At 45.0% G+C, this 18,014-nt stretch overlaps 2 protein-coding genes across 2 annotated transcripts in view; one reads left to right on the top strand and one right to left on the bottom strand.

Annotated features, from left to right (window-relative positions):
* Positions 1 to 7,228, top strand: part of CREB1 (cAMP responsive element binding protein 1) — a 40,265-nt gene extending 33,037 nt beyond the window's left edge. Inside the window, exon 8 of the mRNA XM_065670102.1 lies at positions 772 to 7,228. Within this exon, the coding sequence (XP_065526174.1) occupies positions 772 to 916 (145 nt within the window). The 3' untranslated portion in view covers positions 917 to 7,228. The remainder of the gene's footprint in view (positions 1 to 771) is intronic.
* A 3,288-nt stretch (positions 7,229 to 10,516) lies between these two features.
* Positions 10,517 to 14,638, bottom strand: METTL21A (methyltransferase 21A, HSPA lysine). Its single transcript, XM_065672747.1, has 3 exons — positions 14,274 to 14,638; positions 12,987 to 13,098; positions 10,517 to 11,938 (listed from the first exon to the last, which is right to left on the bottom strand). The coding sequence occupies exons 1-3, from the start codon at positions 14,418 to 14,420 to the stop codon at positions 11,541 to 11,543; spliced, it is 657 nt and encodes a 218-aa protein (XP_065528819.1). The 5' UTR covers positions 14,421 to 14,638; the 3' UTR covers positions 10,517 to 11,540.
* Positions 14,639 to 18,014: the final 3,376 nt, after the last annotated feature.

Here is an 18,014-nt window from a genome sequence, read left to right as displayed (position 1 = left end):
GCTCAGCGGCACATTAGCACCTTCCAGGTATTTTTTGTTGGTGTTCTTAGTATGTTACCAAATTACCTACAGGCAGCTCAGGCTTTGCAAGCAAGACCTAAAAGTTTGACTGTCCCAAGATCTGCTTTAGCACATTAATGCTGCCATGTTCTTGGCACAGCAGGCAAGGACAAAGAAATTATATGGTTGCTAGTGACTGTTTATTTTTTGAGTTGTTTTTGTATTATCGTTGCAGTGATGCAGACATGATTAATAAAATTGAAGTATTGCTCAAGACCAAATACATGAAAGCTCTAAATACAGCTTTTTTTGGAACTGTTGAGCATCCTGTAAGACTGCAGTAAAGGGAATAGTTAAGACTATAAGGAGATTAATAGATGGTCTTATCCGTGGTTTTATTATTCATTTATTTATTGCAGTAAAATCACTGAAGTTATTGCAGCAGCATTCAACTCAGCCTGAAGGCTGTAATATAAATCCTGCAAGCAGAATTTTGTCATTGAGTAGTATCCTTTTCTCACAGAAGCAGAATTTTATTGGTGCTGATTTACTGGCATCTGCATATTGAAGTGATTTGTGGATCTTGAGTGTGCGTGATTTGTGAAGGAGCAACTGCTAAGAACTCGGTGATTTTTTCCTGACCTGCATGTCTTAACAATACCTCCGTGGTCTAAAAATGGCAATACTGGGTAAAGTTTTAACCTGAACAGTTAAGTAGCCCATGTCTGCAAGTGGTTGTTCAGGATCTGAATTGCCTTTTTTGCTTTGCAGAGAGGCAGCACGTGAATGCCGCAGGAAGAAAAAGGAGTATGTGAAATGTCTAGAAAATCGAGTGGCTGTGCTTGAAAACCAAAACAAGACACTGATCGAGGAGTTGAAAGCACTTAAGGACCTTTACTGCCACAAATCAGATTAATTTTGGATTCCCATTTGTCCAGGTGGGATAGAGACTGGTTCTGGCTATATCCAGAAAGACAAAGTAAACTTTTTATTTTCTAAACATTTCTTTTTTTCTATGCGCAAAACTGCCTGAAGCAACTACAGAATATATTTCATCTGTGCTTTGCATCAAACTGTGAATGTTCAAGTACTTGCCTCCACTCCCCCCCCCACAAGATTATTTTCATCATCAATCTCTGCGTGAAGAACAGGCTTCTTTCTCGTCTCCCCATCCTCTTCAAGGAGTCACAGTGTTCACTTGGAAAGTTACTGTGGGGAGAGTCCTTTTGTAATGATGTCAAGAATTTGTGCTGAGCTCTTTCCATTGCCTTAGAGACAGAACCACCCCAGCCTCTTGGTCCAGAGAACTGTGGGCCACATACATGGAGCGTGCATGATGCAGTGAAGAAGCATTGGTTGCCAAATTGGTTTCCCATATTCATTATGAACTGTAAAAATACACGGCTAAGTGGCATGCCAAATGAAAGGCACTTCAGAATCATGTTCTTGGTGTGGAGACAGCATACCTTTTTCAACTAGCCCAAGAGGGATTTTGATTTGTAATCTGTATTAAGCCCTCCTGGACTAGTAAAAACTTCTCCATACCTCAGAAACAAACTGCATTGAAATGAGCTTCACTGGTCAGTTGTTGCTTCTCAAAGCTTACGTGTGTGCAAGTGTATTCAGCATTCTGAATGCACAAAAAGCAAATGCCAACTTCTTGATATTGTCTGGGAATTGGTATTTGTATAGGAACGTTATTCAGAATAAAAAAGGTACAAGAGTGATGTTATGAAAACAGTTGTGTAGTAACATGAAAGCACTACCTGTTTGTGTGCAGAGCAACTAAGCAGTTGAAGCATGGCCAACTCCACATATATACTCCCTGGTGACAGTATAGTCTGTGTCCCAAGTCCTTTCAAACACTGAGGTTATTTCTGTTGCCCTGCCACTGTCTTATGTAATGGAAATTACTGTACTCAATGGAAACATCAGCCTGGTTTGCTGGATCCTTTTTCAAACTTTGAGGCTGCCTTTCATACATAAACTGTAGTATAACAACTACCAGGACAACCTCAAACACTGAAGAGGACTTCAGGCACAAATATTCCAGCTCCTGCTTTGCAAGGGACAATGTTAGTTATTTGAACCTGGCCAGGCTAGCTAAATTTATTTATTCAGAGGATTTTTTTCATGTAAAAGGTCAGATTTACCAAGTAATTTATTCCTGTGAGTAAAGTTACTCCTGCGCCTCAGACGTCTGCAAGCTGATTTGTTCTGTGTGTGCACTGAGGAAATGCGATCTTTCCCAGATTTACATTGTTAAAAAGTCGTTCATGTTCAAAACCAACTCTGTACTAAGCATTAGGACTTCGAAGGAATCATGCTCAAAAAGAACCACAGAAGAATGTTAAGAAGTCCTTGTAAGAATGTGTCCAGAAGAATCATGTGCAGTTTGTTTACTGGCCCTCTGATGCTTGTCTCTTGATAAATCAACTTCGGTCATTTGATGGAGTAAGTTTACTTTGGGCTTCTGATCAAACTTTTATGTATAGGGATAAACAAATAAGACTGTGGTATGTACTAATGCATTACTAATACCTTTTCTCCCATTCACTCTATCTGGTTTTCAGACAAACTTCAAACATGAATTTCTAAAAGGTTATACAATCAATGTGACATTATACGAAGAACATTTGGAAGACTCTGGGCAGTTGAGTCTCAAACAGTTAAGCAGTATTAAAAGTTCTAGTTTTCTCATTTAAGAGGGCATTCAGTTTCCAAGAGACTTTAAAAGGAGTTTAAAAGGTTAAACTTACAGCATTAGTGTTAAATCTAGAGTTATCAATAATTTCAAATTACGTTTGTATTTCAGGAAGAGAACTTGAATATCAGAATGATTGAAGAATTCATTTTCATGAGTTTTGAGGGGATTTATAAATACAAATTTTTATCTGCCATAGAGAATTGATTTTCATGTTTTTATTTAATGGAAGATGAAATTTATTAGTTTAACAATGCAAATTTGAAGAACCTAAATTCTCAGCAATGCTGTTGTAGAAACTGTCAGAGAATGCAAATACATACAGCGGTTACCAGAACTAGTGCTGAAATAGAAATGTTGATAACGCGGGAGTTGTTCTTGTAAAACGAAGCTCATGGCCTAGTTTGCACAGGTATATGGAATGGTTCCTCCAGCTTTGAGAAACACGGAAGAGGCTGTACGTGCCGACATTAAGGCCGTTTCCTATGTAGAACCTTCTGTTTGCAAAAACTTGAGGTTTTCTAGTGAACCTGAATGAGGCTAGCTGCAATCTGAGAGCTCTTCTAGTGGGTAATGAGCACCGTCTACCACTTGCTGATGGTCACTTGGCACAGAGCCTCAGAGCTGGATGAACCAGGGAACCTAAAACGGTACCTGGACAGGGTTCTTCTAATACAGGGTTGGTGCAAATTCATTCAGCAGTGAGAGGAGAACTGTAACTGGTTTGGCTGTGCATGGTCTGCAAGTAGTCTGTAGTGTTCCTAGTCTAGACCTCATTGGCAACCAGTGTTTCATTAAGGAAAAAAGGAATGTTATTTTAAAATGCATAGGGATCTGCAAGAATCTTTATTTTTATTTATGCTGCACTGAGGATTTAGGGACTTGAATTTATTTAATGGAAATTTGAAATGACAATAATAAAAATGTATTAGACCGAGTATAGGGTTGTCCATATATGCTTTATTATTCAGGTTGACTCAAAAAGGGAAAGAACGTGACACAGGGACCCAGTCATACTTTATTTACCAAGTAGTGAGGTTGGGGTAATCAGCTTCTATATACTAAGGCCATTGGAAGCAGGACAGAATTTATGCTGGCATGGGGGAGGGTTAGTTTTCTATCTCACAGTTGTGAGTTCTCAAGAACTGATAGCCTGTTTTACCTGAAGAGAGGGTTAGAAAGGGCTAGATCCATTATGTTCATAATAAACAACAATTGATTTGAAATATAATTTTTGTAATGTCATTATTTTGCAAAACAACAGCACCAATCAGGCAGTTAAGATATTGTCAGAGGTGCTCTTTTAATTTAGATATTCTTGGAAAATACATATGTATAATATATGTACATATATATATATACACACAGTATATAATCTACAGCTCTGAGAGCTTTTAAGTCAGGAATGCTGAGTATTATAGTTATATGGAGGTCAGAAAAGATTTTTACTTCTTCTGTGTGTGTCTGGGTGCGTGTGGATGTGTGCGTGTGTGAAAGCTTCCCCCGCCCCAGTCCTTCTGGGCTGCATTATTCGAGCGCTTATTGCTGATTTGTTTTGTGCTGTTCCTCAGTTACTCGTTTTCAAGAACTTTATTTCACCTTTCATGGCTTTTGTGAGGTTTGTTTTCATTTTTCATTGATGGAGGCTTTTAAAGTTATGTAAACCAGCCACCACCACCCCCAGAATAATTCACTTTTGTGCTTTTTTCTCTTTGGCAGCTATATATCAAAGGCAAAAACAATTGGAAAGGTTGTTAAGGTGTTGTGTTTGTTTTCTAAAGGAACCACTGGTAAAGCGTTCTGGTTATCCTCCTGGGGTAGTGGCGATACGTTTTAATTTAAGCAGCGATTTCACCAGCATCAGGTAGTTACCAGCATCATTGCTTGTATCTGAAAGCACAATTTTAGCCTGTCATGCTCGTCAGGACTGTACAGACACCTGTAGGTTCTGACTCTTCTGTAGTTGGCGTTTGCGTTTAGAGCAGGCTTCTCTGGTACTTGTACGTTGATCAGAAAATTGGTGGGGTGTTTGGAATCATTAAGAGGCTCAGGAAAAAACTGTAAAAATAAAAGGAAAAACAGCCCTGAGAGTTTCTGATCTAAATTTGTACTATGTTTTTCTTTCACATTTGGGCTTCCGGTAGCCTGCAGCTGCAAGTAGTCCTCTGTTAGCAAAAACTGGCCTCTGCTTCTCTATTTTATGTCTTTTTAATTTAAGACAGCAAGTGCTTTTTGTGGGTCAAAGACAAGTCTCCCCATCAAAGCAAGTTCAGTATCAGTGCAAATCTATGGCAATTCATCAAGGATTTCATTGGTTTTCAAAGACCCTGTCTTTATTGTCATTTATGCCCCCGGAAGCTGGTTAGTGATGTGACATTTGCCAATGATCTAACCAAAAGGTCATGTATTTATTTTTGTTACACTATATTCTTTGTAAATGTTTAATTAAAATGTGCACTTTTTAAAAAAAAAAAAAAAGGAATCTAAAAAATAAAAATAAAAACACAGAACAAAAGAAAAGATCAGCTGGGTTTGCTTGAGAAGCTTCTCCCTGGCACGGTTGTTGTAATCCTGCTGCCTGCACACAATTCACTCCTCTCCCCACAGCAAATTTAACTTGCTGATTAGCACCTGGCATCCAGCAGGCATTACTTCAGAATGGCAGGAGATCTGCACTGGCAGCGCTGAGGACTGGAAAGTATTAAGTGTGTGGTAGCTCAGAGCAGTAGGTACAGGATGGATGTGGAACTATTTTTAGAGTAGAACTAGTTCAGTGATCCCAAGTGGGAAAGGGAGGTTAATCTGGAAGGAAAGCTGAACTGGTTTTCAGCGACTTTATTCCCCTTCTCTTAATTTGAGATGTGGCTGCAGATTCTACAAGCTGCATTCCAAGACAATAAATCAGAAGGCTTTCCAATCCTTTGACACCAGGAAGTAAAGGTACATTGTCAGTGGGTCACCCTGCTTTAAAAAACATGAAAAAAGCACAACCACCTTTCTCTTGCAGGAACAGTGATGATTTAGCTATAACCCTGAAATCTGTCACTGTGAGCAGGTTTTAAAAGCATACAGTACACTGATGGCTCTCTCTGCTGTGCCTGGGAGCTCATTTCCCTGAGCTTTTGAATTTGCTAGCTGTAGAAGACGCTGATTGTGCAGAAACCTGAATGTATCATGAAGCTCAGTTGGTCTGGGATGAGCCAGACTGATGAAGAGAAACAGGGTGCTTTCAATCCTACCTACTGTGTGCTTGTGGCAGGTTCAGGTCTGTGGATGGATATGGCGTAAACCTGTACGTCTTTGGAGAAAAGGGACCAGATCCAGTTGGTAAAGAGTTTGCATTTCAAGAGTTTTGCCTTGCAGTGTGTTTTCTAAATGTACTTAAGCTCTGGCCCGCAAAGAGAGGAGCTTGGGCTAGTTAGAGTAGCACAAATTGAAGACAGTGACCTGTTTGTGTTATGGCAGGGGAGGTGCAGTTTGTGGCTCGCTGTGTAAGCGGTGAGTTCAGGTCTCACTTTCATCAGTGAGAGGCGGCAGAAATCAGCCATCCTCAGGAGCTGTGTGCTGGCAGGGAAGGGGCCGGGGCAGGCTGTAATGATCCATGGTTGGCACACTTCATATGCTGACCACGTACTGCACTCATGGCTTGGGAGCGGTCAGGTCACCCAGTCTCAGCCTCAGTTCTGTATTTCTCTAAATTAGGGGCTAGCTGAGCGAGAGCATGGGGAAGGAAAGGCTTGAGGCAGTTAGTTACCTGGAAATGGCCACTCAAGGATGTTCAGGTGCTCTCCACAAGTTGTGTTTCATCCAGGTGCCACTCCATGTTTTTTGTGTGTGTAATGACATTTATTTATATTAAAACATGAATTTTAAGAAGTTCTAGAACTTCAAGTTTTGTATGAGGTTTGAAACTGTGTGGCTTATAAGGACTTCTAGGAATGGGAAGGGGAACAGGGCAAGAAAAGGTGCTAGACAGCAGCCAACCGCTCCACAGACTTGTGCACAGATTGGTTGTTCACATGAAAAATCAGTTGTTTCTACTCTGGATTTATAATTTGGAATTGTTTTGGAACAACGTTTTTCAGGGAAGCTTCCAGAAGCGAGGGTTATTATTCTCCCTTTGTAATGTAAGCTGGTAAGAGTAAGTTCACCTCATCTGCATTTCTGATTCTTTACCCCCACCATGTCAGCACAGAACAGGGTATTTGAGCTCGACTCCCACATCCTTGTGGAAGTTAAAAGACTAAATGAAAATCCATTATTTGGGGGGAAATAAATTCTTATTTACATGTCCCCAAAAATCGAGAAACATCCCTGTTGTGTTTTGGTTTTTTGGTTGTTTTGGGGTTGTTTGGTTTTTGGTTTTTTTTACTTATTTTTTTGTGCTTTATCTGTGTTTTTTTAAAACAAAATTGTACTGGGTTATAATGCATTTTATTAACACTATGTACATATTAGCTGCTTTGTGTTTCAGGATGGTAGTAATTGCTTTGTATATTAAAGTGATTCTTGTGAATTTGTGAATTATTGTCATAAAGAAGTGCTTTTTCTTACTGTAACCTTTGTGGTATAAACTGTCATAACTCCCTTTTTACACAAACATTTATGTGCAGTCACATAAACATGCTTTAAAAAACTCCACAAAGTCTCTTTTTTGAGCAGGATGTTCCATTTACACTAATTTAGCGTAAATTAGGAATACGGGAAAAGGCGCATCTTGAGCAGACTATGGTGTCCCCTCACGATCTGTGGCCTGCTGTAAGTATTCATGAGGTTTTCCCCAAAGGGAAGGCTTTTATAATCGTAATTAAATGGAATTAGATTTAGTGAGAGTTTAAATCCTGAAGTGAGAGGTTAAGTCCTGAAAACCAGTTTCTCTTCCACTCCTGGTATTTGTAAACCTGCTTTCCAGTATCCATTCTGGTGGCAATTAGCCCCTTTGTTTAATAACACCTGGAAGACTTTACCCTCTCACAGTTTAAATATGCTGTCTTTTTCACTTTTAAGCATTCCTGTAAACCCTGTACTACTGATGTTAATAAGAGAGCAGAACAGAAGGCAGCAAACACTGCAAGGATCATGACCTGATTATGCAATCTGCAAGGCTGGATCCAAACACTGGGATGAAAGCCAGAGGAACAAATTCAGCACCGGGGTAAACACACCTCCAGTGAAATCAAGGGGAAGCAATAAGGTCGGCTCATTACAGCTAGGATTTTGTGGTTTTCACAACTAAGTGTTTTCATAATGCCGTTCACGTACTACATCAAGTCTACATCCCGGTAATAAGGGAGAATCCCAAACAGGGGTTAGTCCATGAGGTAATAATGCAGCTTGGCTTGAATTTCGCACTGAAAAGAACTGGGTAACACAGATCCCTGTGCAGTCAGTGGGTCAGCAGTTAAGCATCATTCTCCTGACACTGCTGTACCCTGAAGCTCTTAATCCATAAGATACAGAGCTGAAATTCATACTCCATGTCCTCATATTAATCAAACATAAGTTTGGTTGCAATGACATTTTAAAGGAGTTTGCTCCCTTGCCGAATGGTGTGTTTCAGGGATAGTTTCACAATCTCACAGCATGTTCATGTCTTATCTGGTCACTTCCCTATGACTTGGATCCTTTCCCTCGAGTGAGTATTTGTTTCTCAAGAGACTATTTATGCATTGCCCCACTACTCAGGGACCCATGCCCAAACACATCATCCCTACAGATGAGTTCACATCATCTGTTACAAAACGGGGCCAATGCAATGGAACCACCCAAAGGGGAAACACGCTCACTTTAGCACTGGGATGAACAGGGTGACAGACAGTGCTTGGGCAGGGTGTTTATGTCATTGCCAAACAGCCACTATGTGTCATCTCATACTAGAGCAGGAGCTCACCAGGGACCAATGGATCAGGACAGCGGAGTTTGCAGGTATCATCCATCGCAGAGGGCTGCTCTCTTGTGTGCTCACTCATTGGGCAACTACTTCTGTCCTCCATGTCTGGCATGGTTTGCTCCTGACACCTCCCTGAAGCTAAGTGTGATGGGAATATAAAGCAGCCGCAAAGCCCACCCTGGGACACAGAAGGCACTGCTCTCCGGCTGGTGTGCGAGCAGTGCTTTCAGTGGGAATGGGCTGTAGGTTTCAGCTGAGCCATGTTATTACAGGTGCTGCCTGCCCCTGAACATTGTGGCTTAGAAAACAGCCAGAACTCGTGCTTGTGGTGGTGGCCTGACTGTATTTCCTGGGTCTGGTGTCCTGAATGTAACGAGCACCCGCACCCCTGTAGCAGTCAGAGGAGAGGGTATCCCCTTCTCCCCAAAGTGCCACTTGCTGAGCTGCGGAGGGGCCACCAAGAGCCCAGTTCTGCAGGCAAGGCACTCACCTGAGGTGCCTTTTCTCCAGGAGTATTTCCTTCTGGGCAGTAGCATTGCTCCAGCCTTCAAACATGTTCCCTCGGATTTGCATACAGCTGCTCTGCAACAGCAACACAGCAGAAGCCAAGCCTGGTGTCTTCTGGCACATCTCTGCTCTCCCAGGAAGGCTATGGGCTATAACAGCAGCAGTGGGAAAACAGACACTGAAAGCTTCTGAACAACTGGAAGGAGAAGCAATTAAACTGATTTGTTTTAAAAGTACAACATTTTTCCTGTTCTTAAAGCAAGGCCTGGAGCAAAGCCGCCTTCGTAAAAGTGTGTAGGTTGCTCACTAGGCTTTATTCTGTACTACACAGGGCTTTATTCTGTGCTATTTAAGCAGGATTTCAAGCATGTTCCTACTATGGCTGTGGCTCTCAGTACTGCAAGCTGCAGCCTCTTGAGAAGGTCCAGCACAGCCAAATAGCAGGCTTTCCCCACAGACAAGTCACATGCACTCACAAGCCCAAGCACCAGCACGCTGCTTTCTGCCATCTCCAGCCTGGGGGAGCCTAATACACAGTGACCACAGGGGAGCTCTGAGGCAAGTAAACACCAGTGGGGAGGAAAAGGCAGAGGACTGGTGAGAACTTACAGCCACACTCCAAAAACTAGAGCCAGAGAAGAGACTGAAGAGAGCTGGTAATGTTTTTCTTGCTCAAGCAGTAGATAGGGCAGAAAGGGTCAAGCCTGGCACATTAAAGCGCATACCATGTTCAGGTTTTAATTAAAGCTGCGGTCTTCCTTCCCTCACAGGGACTTCAACGCTAGTTTCAGACTGCAAAGCCCCAGCCAGCTGCGTAAGTACTGTTCTAGTGACACCATGTGGCTTCTAAGGATACTGTTGGAAGCAAGTGTGAAGAGCAGCAACTGTCTGCAGGCCAAGTCTGGAGCCAAGCAAGAAACTTAGCTGAAAACACACCGGAGACACAGCAGGGATGAAGCACAAGCCCTTCGGGCCTTATTCATGGGCTGTAACGATGAATGTGTCATTTCCATACTACAGTCTGCACATCACTTTTGGACCACAGACCCTCTGCATCTTTGCCAGCTGGAAGTTTCATAGAAGCAGAAGTGATAAAGAGCTTCTAATGTCCATGGCCCAAAGCAACTGCTGGTGTTTGCTGTTGCCACTGACAAAGACAGGTAGATCCTTAAAGCCTGAACCTAACCTGGGGCTTTGTAAGTTAAGTTTAAAGAGAAAAGAATTTCCACATCCACCAAGAAAAAGGTACTATAGCAATTCATGCATTTAGAAGTGTAGCCATCTTCCGTTAGCCCACCAGGTTCCTTCTTCCACCACTAGAAAGAAGGAAGTCTGCTGCTGGTGTGAGCCGGATTCCAGGCTGCAGCATTTCTCACATGGAATCTTGTGGAATAAACAGAGGTGTTTTTACAAGCTCAAGGTATGAAATCGTTTACTTAGAACACTGCGCAGAGAAAGCACACAGGCATCTAGACACTGCTCCCAAGTAATACAAGAGTAAGTACTCCCCAGTTACAAAATCTTTACAGCAGCACCCTATGCTCCTAAACAACAGCTCTTAGAGACAGAGCCACAGAGGCAGACAGAACATGATTTAACAGTACTTTGTGAATCAACGATTGATTTGATATTTAAAAAACAGTTTGAGTCTCCTTGTTTCACTTTCTGTGCTGGCACATGCACATGTGTATATGCTTAAAGGCGCCTTGATCTGTATGAAAGCAAGGTTTCTTGTTAGGGACAACTCAAAACCTATGACTGCTTCAGTACTGCAGGCATAGCCTCCATGCTTACAAGTCAGGTAAAAACACCACTGATTTCTAAGTGGGCTTACTCTGCAATACTGATTTACAAGCACACCGATGTTGTTTCCCTACGCCTCTTCAAATCAGCAGTGATAGCAACAGAACCACTTTATAGCAGCTGCCTTTGTTGGTTTTTCCCTTAAGTAGCTTCTTTTACCACAGCCTTCAAGTTGCAGAATGCCTGAAGTGTTAGAGCATTTAGAGCTGGTGTCTTAGTTTATATGTTTTATCCACTTTTACTTTTCAAGAGTTAAGGAAGTGATAAGGAGAAAACCCCCCACTCTAATCTCTTTTTAGGCTTCCCACAGAAATTGAGTGTGATTTGATTTTTAAACAACAGATCTTTTGATGACTTTTTTTGATGCCTGGAGACTTCTGCAACTTACATCAGTTTCAACCATTACATTTGATAAAAAGTCAGTGGAAGACCCTATACAACTCTACTGAGAAATGAAGTGGAGATTCAATACGCAGAACAGAAGTACAATCCTTGCTGTATCAGATCAAATGATCAGACAAGACCATCAGAACAAGAAGTCAGTGAAATAACAAAATTGCAATTACATGCTCAGGAACAAGTATATCAAGTAGAAATAAGGGGAGGATTGAACAGCATTACTAACAAAGCACACAGTCAAAAGTCATCCTTGCGACTACCCCTCTGTGCTTTGTAGATATGAACCTCCTTATTGGAATCGTAGTGGACCTCAGATACAGAGAAGCGGCCTCTCAGCATCCTCAAGAATCTGTGATCCCGTTCATAGCGGATGCGGCAGGAAAGAAGAATCACAGTTTGCTCTGAGCACAAGTGCTCCAGTGTCTGCAGCAGCTCCGCAAAAGTTTCCTCCAGATAAACGATGTCTGCACCCAGGATGAAGTCAAATGCTCCTGAGGGGAAGTTATCCAGGTCTCTTCCCCAAGTCAGTTCCTTCACCACAGCTCTCGGACGTAGTTCAGAAGGTAAGTTAGCCTCAACATTTGACTCCAGGAATTCCAGTGCTGCCGCCCTGTCTGTGATGGTGACATGAGCACCTAAAGTGGTACAGAAGTATGCCTCTCAGACAAAGACAGTCCATGTCCATAAACACAGCATTTGAACCACAATGCTCTAAATCAAGCAGGCTTCTTACTTCCTGTTAAACATTAACAACTCCCCTGAGTTGCCTGATTAAAACCAAACAAACAAAAGAACAAAACAATCAAAAAGACCACTATCTATCTACATACATCCTACCCTTCATCAGTCACTTAGGAACATAAGGTGTACTCCACATGAAGTTTTCGGGAACAAAAAGTGTTTTCTGGAGCTTTTCCTTAGTGCATGAAAGTACAGGAGTTACTTTCTGCCTTTCCATAGGTGACAACAGAGTACGTTACGGGGATTGTTAAGATCAGCCAGCTCCAGTTCTGTATTTGTTCAGTAGGAGAGAGGCGTCTTAGAGATCCTCTTTCACAGGTCAGACAAAAGTTATGCCTGTGTGATATCTGCACGGCCTGACTGTATTTTGTCAAACTGCTTTGCTTTTTTTTATTTCAGTCGGCACCTTCCACAGCCACTAGAGCTTGGAATTACAAAGTCAGCCTGGGACAGTTAGCACAAGTTAGTGCCCAGTCCCTGCTTCAGCCACAGGCAGATTACAGGCAAATCACTTTATTTCTCCAGACCTTGGTTTTCCTGTCTGCAAGATAGGCTAACAAGGCTTACACAAGCTCAGAGAGTGGTTTCTGTCTGTAGCTTTATCTCTGCTGCATACAAGGACAAGTGGAAGACAAGCACAGCATTTGCTCCCTGGGGGAGAATGGCTGCGGAACTGAATGCTGCTGAGCCGAGTACCATGGTAACAGGCATCAGCGCCAACAGGGTCCCACCATAAAGTAAACTGCGGTGGCACCATCTCTACAATAAACAACGCAGCAGGCTCTGAAGTCTAACAAGAAAAGAAGATGACTCAGACAGGAAACATCACAGTTCACATATGTAGCTTTGGTGCTAACTTCTGTCCCATGCATGTAGATGTGAAAGTGTCACTTTGAGTACAGCTGTAAACTGCTTTAAGCAAGCGAACAGAAAAGCCCTTACCTAATAACGTGGCCACTATTCCCAGCAATCCAGTTCCAGCTCCCAGCTCAATCACAGACCGATCCCTGAGATCAATGCCTCCCATCTCCAGATAAGCACACAGGACAACAGCCTAAGCCAAGAGACAAAGGCAATTAAGCACAGGGACCATTTCAGTCACACAAAACATAGCATTTCTGATATATACTGAGAGAGGTGGTTATGGGAAGGACCAGGCACTTCAGGTCTGCAGCAAGACTGTTCAGCCCTTCTCTGCCTCCTTTGTGCATGTTTGGTCTTTTTACGAGCTTTATGGAAGACTCTTGTAGGCAAAAGGAAAAAAGAGCCACAGAGGCTACAACTCAGATGTGGTAGCACTGCTTTATGAATCCCCAAATGTAACAGGAGGCAGAAAGAGTTGTATTTGGAAAGCAAAAGTCGTAGGGTGTCAAACACTTGTCAATGAACGCGGAATTGCAAAAGTCCAGGAGAAGCTTCCATAGTATCTTGCATTGTATTTCAAAAGGTTCCTGCACAATATGGGCACAACATCAGGAAGGACACAGGGGAAAATAAAGTATCACAACTTCTGTTTGTAAGGAAGCATGCAAACAGAACAAAGAAAGAAGTAAACTTCTATCTGTTTGCATCTAATGTGTTGTGTTTTACTTGATAGGGAGCTCTCTCCATAGCAAGTTCTGTCAAAGCCAACGGTAGGGAACACCACCAGCCCTGTGCACCAATTCATACCAGGAGTTCGCTGAAATTATGCTCGTTCTTTAAAACTAGAGGTAAAAGTGCAACCTGTGTGTGTGGACAGACACAAGACCGATGGGAGCCCACGGTTCCTATAGCAGTACCACGATGGACTGCCCCGCAACCCTGGACCAACCACAGACCCCTCTGTTCTGGAAGGCTCTTATCCCCAAGATAACGTCTATCAGCAGTCCTTGACACTACAAGCAGCAGAGCTGTGCTCTGAAGGGCATTAAGCGAACACTATGGGCCGCTGTTGATTGACGGGGGAGAGTTCTGTGAGTTATCAAGAGTATTTCCTGTATCGGGCACTGCGCAACAGGGGTTTGGGTGTCCTGTTTCCCTTAGAGCCCTCCAGGGTCCCTTATGAGGGGAAAAAAGGTAAAAATACCAACTTTTGGTGAAAAAAAAGGGGGGAGAGAAGGGGGGGGGGGGGTAAGCCTTCCCTTAGCAATTCAACACTGAATAGTTTCTAAGGTGATTCTGGAAGCCGGGGCAAGCGCTACGGGAAGCCACCCGTACAGCAACGCTCGTTTCGGTGCGAACACCTACCGCATCCCAGACCACGGCCGCCACGCCGAGCCGCCGCCAGTCCTGCTTGATGCGGATGGTGCGGCTGACGAAGCGGTAGGTGGCCGAAGGGCTGTGCAGCTGCCGCGCCACCCAGCCCGCTTCCTCCTCGTAGGGCACCAAGGCCATCACGCTGCGCCTCGGCCCGCCCGGGCCCGTTCCACCCCGCGCCGCCGCCCGAGGCCGAGCCGACAGCGGGGAAGGCCCGGCTCCGCGCTGGGCCCGGCCCCTCGCCGCCCGGCCCGCCCGCTGCTCACGCGTAGCAGCCCCGCAGGCGCCGCGGAGCGCCCGAGCCGGCCCCCAGCGCCTCGGCCTGGGGCGGGCGCGGCCTCCTCCGGGCCGCCTCCCGGCCGCGGAGTGCGATCAGATCACGGGTAAAGAGGGACGAGGCCGGGCGGGGGAGGTCTCCGGAGCGCTGCTGCCCTCAGCCGCAGCGGCGGAAGGAGAGAGGAGGGCGCAGAACGCAAGCCGCGGCCGTCGGCATGGCCCGGGGCAGCGCAGCCTCAGCAGCGCGCAGTATGGCACCTAACAGCCGCTGGCTCGGCAAGGCCTGCAGCATCCCAGAGGGAAAAAGCGTGGCACTGCTTCCTGCAGGAGGCTGGGGCTGCATTTTCAGAGCTAGTGCCATGCAGAAAGGTATGAGATGCAAAACACCCTGTGGGACGTTGTCTGTTGTCCCCACTGCCTTTCCATGGTTCCATCCCATGGCTCTTGTTTCAGGGGTTTCTGGACGTCAGTGCCCAGGAAAGGGGTTTGTCCAGCCCACCGGCCTCATCCCCTATTGCCGGCATGGTGAACGTTGTGTCTGCAAGGGCACATCGCCAGCCTGGCAGCGATCCCTCAATAGCTGGGTGGCCATCACAGAAGCACAACACTACTTACAGAATCACAGAGTTACAGAATGGTTAGGATTGGAAAGGACCTCAAGATCATCCAGTTCCAACCCCCTGCCATGGGCAGGGACACCTCACACTAAATCATCCCACACAAGGCTTCATCCAACCTGGCCTTGAACACCACCAGGGATGGAGCACTCACAACCTCCCTGGGCAACCCATTCCAGTGCCTCACCACCCTAACAGGAAAGAATTTCCTCCTTATATCCAATCTAAACTTCCCCTGTTTAAGTTTTAACCCGTTACCCCTTGTCCTGTCACTACAGTCCCTGACGAAGAGTCCCTCCCCAGCATCCCTATAGGCCCCCTTCAGATACTGGAAGGCTGCTATTAGGTCCCCACGCAGCCTTCTCTTCTCCAGGCTGAACAGCCCCAACTTCCTCAGCCTGTCTTCCTACGGGAGGTGCTCCAGTCCCCTGATCGTCCTCGTGGCCCTCCTCTGGACTTGTTCCAGCAGTTCCATGTCCTTTTTATGTTGAGGACACCAGAACTGCACACAATGCTCCAGGTGAGGTCTCACAAGAGCAGAGTAGAGGGGCAGGATCACCTCCTTCGACCTGCTGGTCACGCTCCTTTTGATGCAGCCCAGGATACAGTTGGCTTTCTGGGTTGCGAGTGCACACTGAAGCCGGCTCATGTTCAGTTTCTCATCGACCAGCACCCCCAAGTCCTTCTCTGCAGGGCCGCTCTGAATCTCTTCTCTGCCCAACCTGTAGCTGTGCCTGGGATTGCTCCGACCCAGGTGTAGGACCCTGCACTTGTCATGGTTGAACTTCATAAGGTTGGCATCAGCCCACCTCACAAGCGTGTCAAGGTCCTTCTGGATGGCATCCCTTCCCTCCAGTGTTATCAACTGAACCACACAGCTTGGTGTCATTGCAGACTTGCTGAGGGCACACTCAATCCCACTGTCCATGGGATACTGATACTTGTGCACTGACCACGTCAGTAAAGCTGAAGTTGTTCTTGGGTGGTGTGGCGGCAGCGCTCCTGCAGCATTGTTTGTGCATTGGTTTTCCTTCACCTTTGGCTTTGTTTAATCTCTTGTTTGGCAGAACAACACAGTGCACCTCTCCTTTGTGTGTCTCCATCTCCAGTTACTTGAACTTGCTCCAAAGGCGGCTAAAGGCCACAGGAGGGCTGGGGAAGTGTCCTGGCAGCACGCTGGCTGCCTGGAGGCGTTGCTGCAGGTACTCCACAGAAAGGCACAGGACTCCCAGCCATGCTCCTCAGCCCCTGATTGGAGCTAGGCTTCATTTGTGGGGTGCCACACACAGGGGAGTGCGGCAGGGGAGCAGCATGCCTTCCCTGCATCCATCTTCAGTGGCTGTGTGGCTTGGCAGCTCCCAGTGGCATCAACAATGCGGCAAGACCAGCCAGCCCTCAGTGTTGGGGAGTGTAAGCAGCTCCAGAAATCCTCCCCACTCTTTCCCACAGGGAGCAGCATATCTGGCTGGCACACAAATGCAAATGTGGCTACATCTAAAGGCTGTTGATTTCAACAGTGGCTCATGATGCATGAAAGACTTTGTGCAGTATTACAGGCTGCACAGGGGTAGCAGGAACTAAAGCTTGTTTTTAGGGTTCTGCTGCTGTAAGGGAATGGAAACCAGAATTTCACTTGCCCCAAACCAGTTCATACTTGTCTAATGGCAACTCAGATTTCTCCAAATAAACATGCCAGAGCGGGTGCGATGATTCAGCTTACTGAGGGTTTATGTCCTAAAGTGCTGCTCCCTTGCCACTAGTGCTGCTTCGGAGAGTTTGAAACTGCTTGTGCTATTATCTCAATGATTTGTTTTAATTATTTATATGGGCAGTGTGGGAAAAGCAATGGGAATGATTACACCTGACATGAGAACTCTGCTTGGATGAGTTTTGAGTCTCTTATGCTGTGCCTAATCTACAACCACCACGTAAATGGAGGGAAACTCCCAAGCAGCACAAAGCTTTCGCCCCCATCTCCTGTACTACGTGCCAGGCCTGAGATCTCCAAGTGACATGTGGAGTGTAGCAGGGCTCCAGTGCTCCCAACTGCCCCCCACTTCCCCCACTCATTCCCCCCATCAGTTGTCTTCCCTACATTATTTCATAAGAGCAAGGGTCTGGCTGAATAGCAACTAGAGTGAAAAAAGGCTACATGTGAAAATGTGTGCATTTGTTCCCAAAGATGATAATGCAGGGAGGGCTTTTATCCCAAGAACATGTTTTTCTAAGTCAGATATCCCTGAGTATCTTTGGAGCCCAGCAAGTTCCTTACCAATCCTGCCCTGCTTCCCAGAAGTATTTCCCCTTCTTCCTTGCTGATGTTACTTTAGCACTGACTTCCACGAGCCTTAGACAAGAGATCAGAAATTACTTTCCAGATCATAATTGGACAGTGGAGCTATTAGAAATGAAGCAGGTCCACTAGAAGTTCAGTAAGGGCCCTGATTCCCCGTATTCATTCCAAGCCTGTATTTACCTGCTTTTCCTATTTCCATATCCATTTTCTAAGAAGACACAGTACCCAGGTATTATTGTGGTAGAGAAAGACACTTGGTTTCTTCCACCCATCCTGACAGTAAAAGGGTAAGGAAAATGCAACAACAAAGAATTATGGCTAAAACAGTTGCCCAGAACTGAAATGCTTTTTCTCCCGGCAGGGCTAGAGCTTAGCACAACAGTAAAGGTGCAAGAACATAGCCTGATTCAGCTTTTAAACACTGCAGAAGGCTGTAAGGACACCTAAGCTGCAGATAAACTTGTAAAGTGGGAAACAGCTGATTATAAGGTAAGCAAGAAAAGTCTAAGGAAACACCAATTCAAGTCTGTTCTTACCTCATTC

The sequence above is a fragment of the Lathamus discolor genome, chromosome 3 (genome assembly GCF_037157495.1).
Source record: "Lathamus discolor isolate bLatDis1 chromosome 3, bLatDis1.hap1, whole genome shotgun sequence".
Taxonomy (NCBI): domain Eukaryota; kingdom Metazoa; phylum Chordata; class Aves; order Psittaciformes; family Psittacidae; genus Lathamus; species Lathamus discolor.
The sequence above is the reverse complement of the archived record's forward strand: the minus strand, read 5'-3'. Positions and strand labels throughout refer to the sequence as shown.

Bases quoted from the DNA above. Each gene is read 5' to 3' on its own strand.
- METTL21A (XM_065672747.1), bottom strand. From the start codon at position 14,420: ATGGCCTTGGTGCCCTACGAGGAGGAAGCGGGCTGGGTGGCGCGGCAG. The intron at 13,099-14,273 runs GTAGGTGTTCGC...CTCTTGGCTTAG, and splicing joins CGGCCGTGGTCTGGGATGCG to GCTGTTGTCCTGTGTGCTTA. The intron at 11,939-12,986 runs GTAAGGGCTTTT...GTACCACTTTAG, and splicing joins AATAGTGGCCACGTTATTAG to GTGCTCATGTCACCATCACA.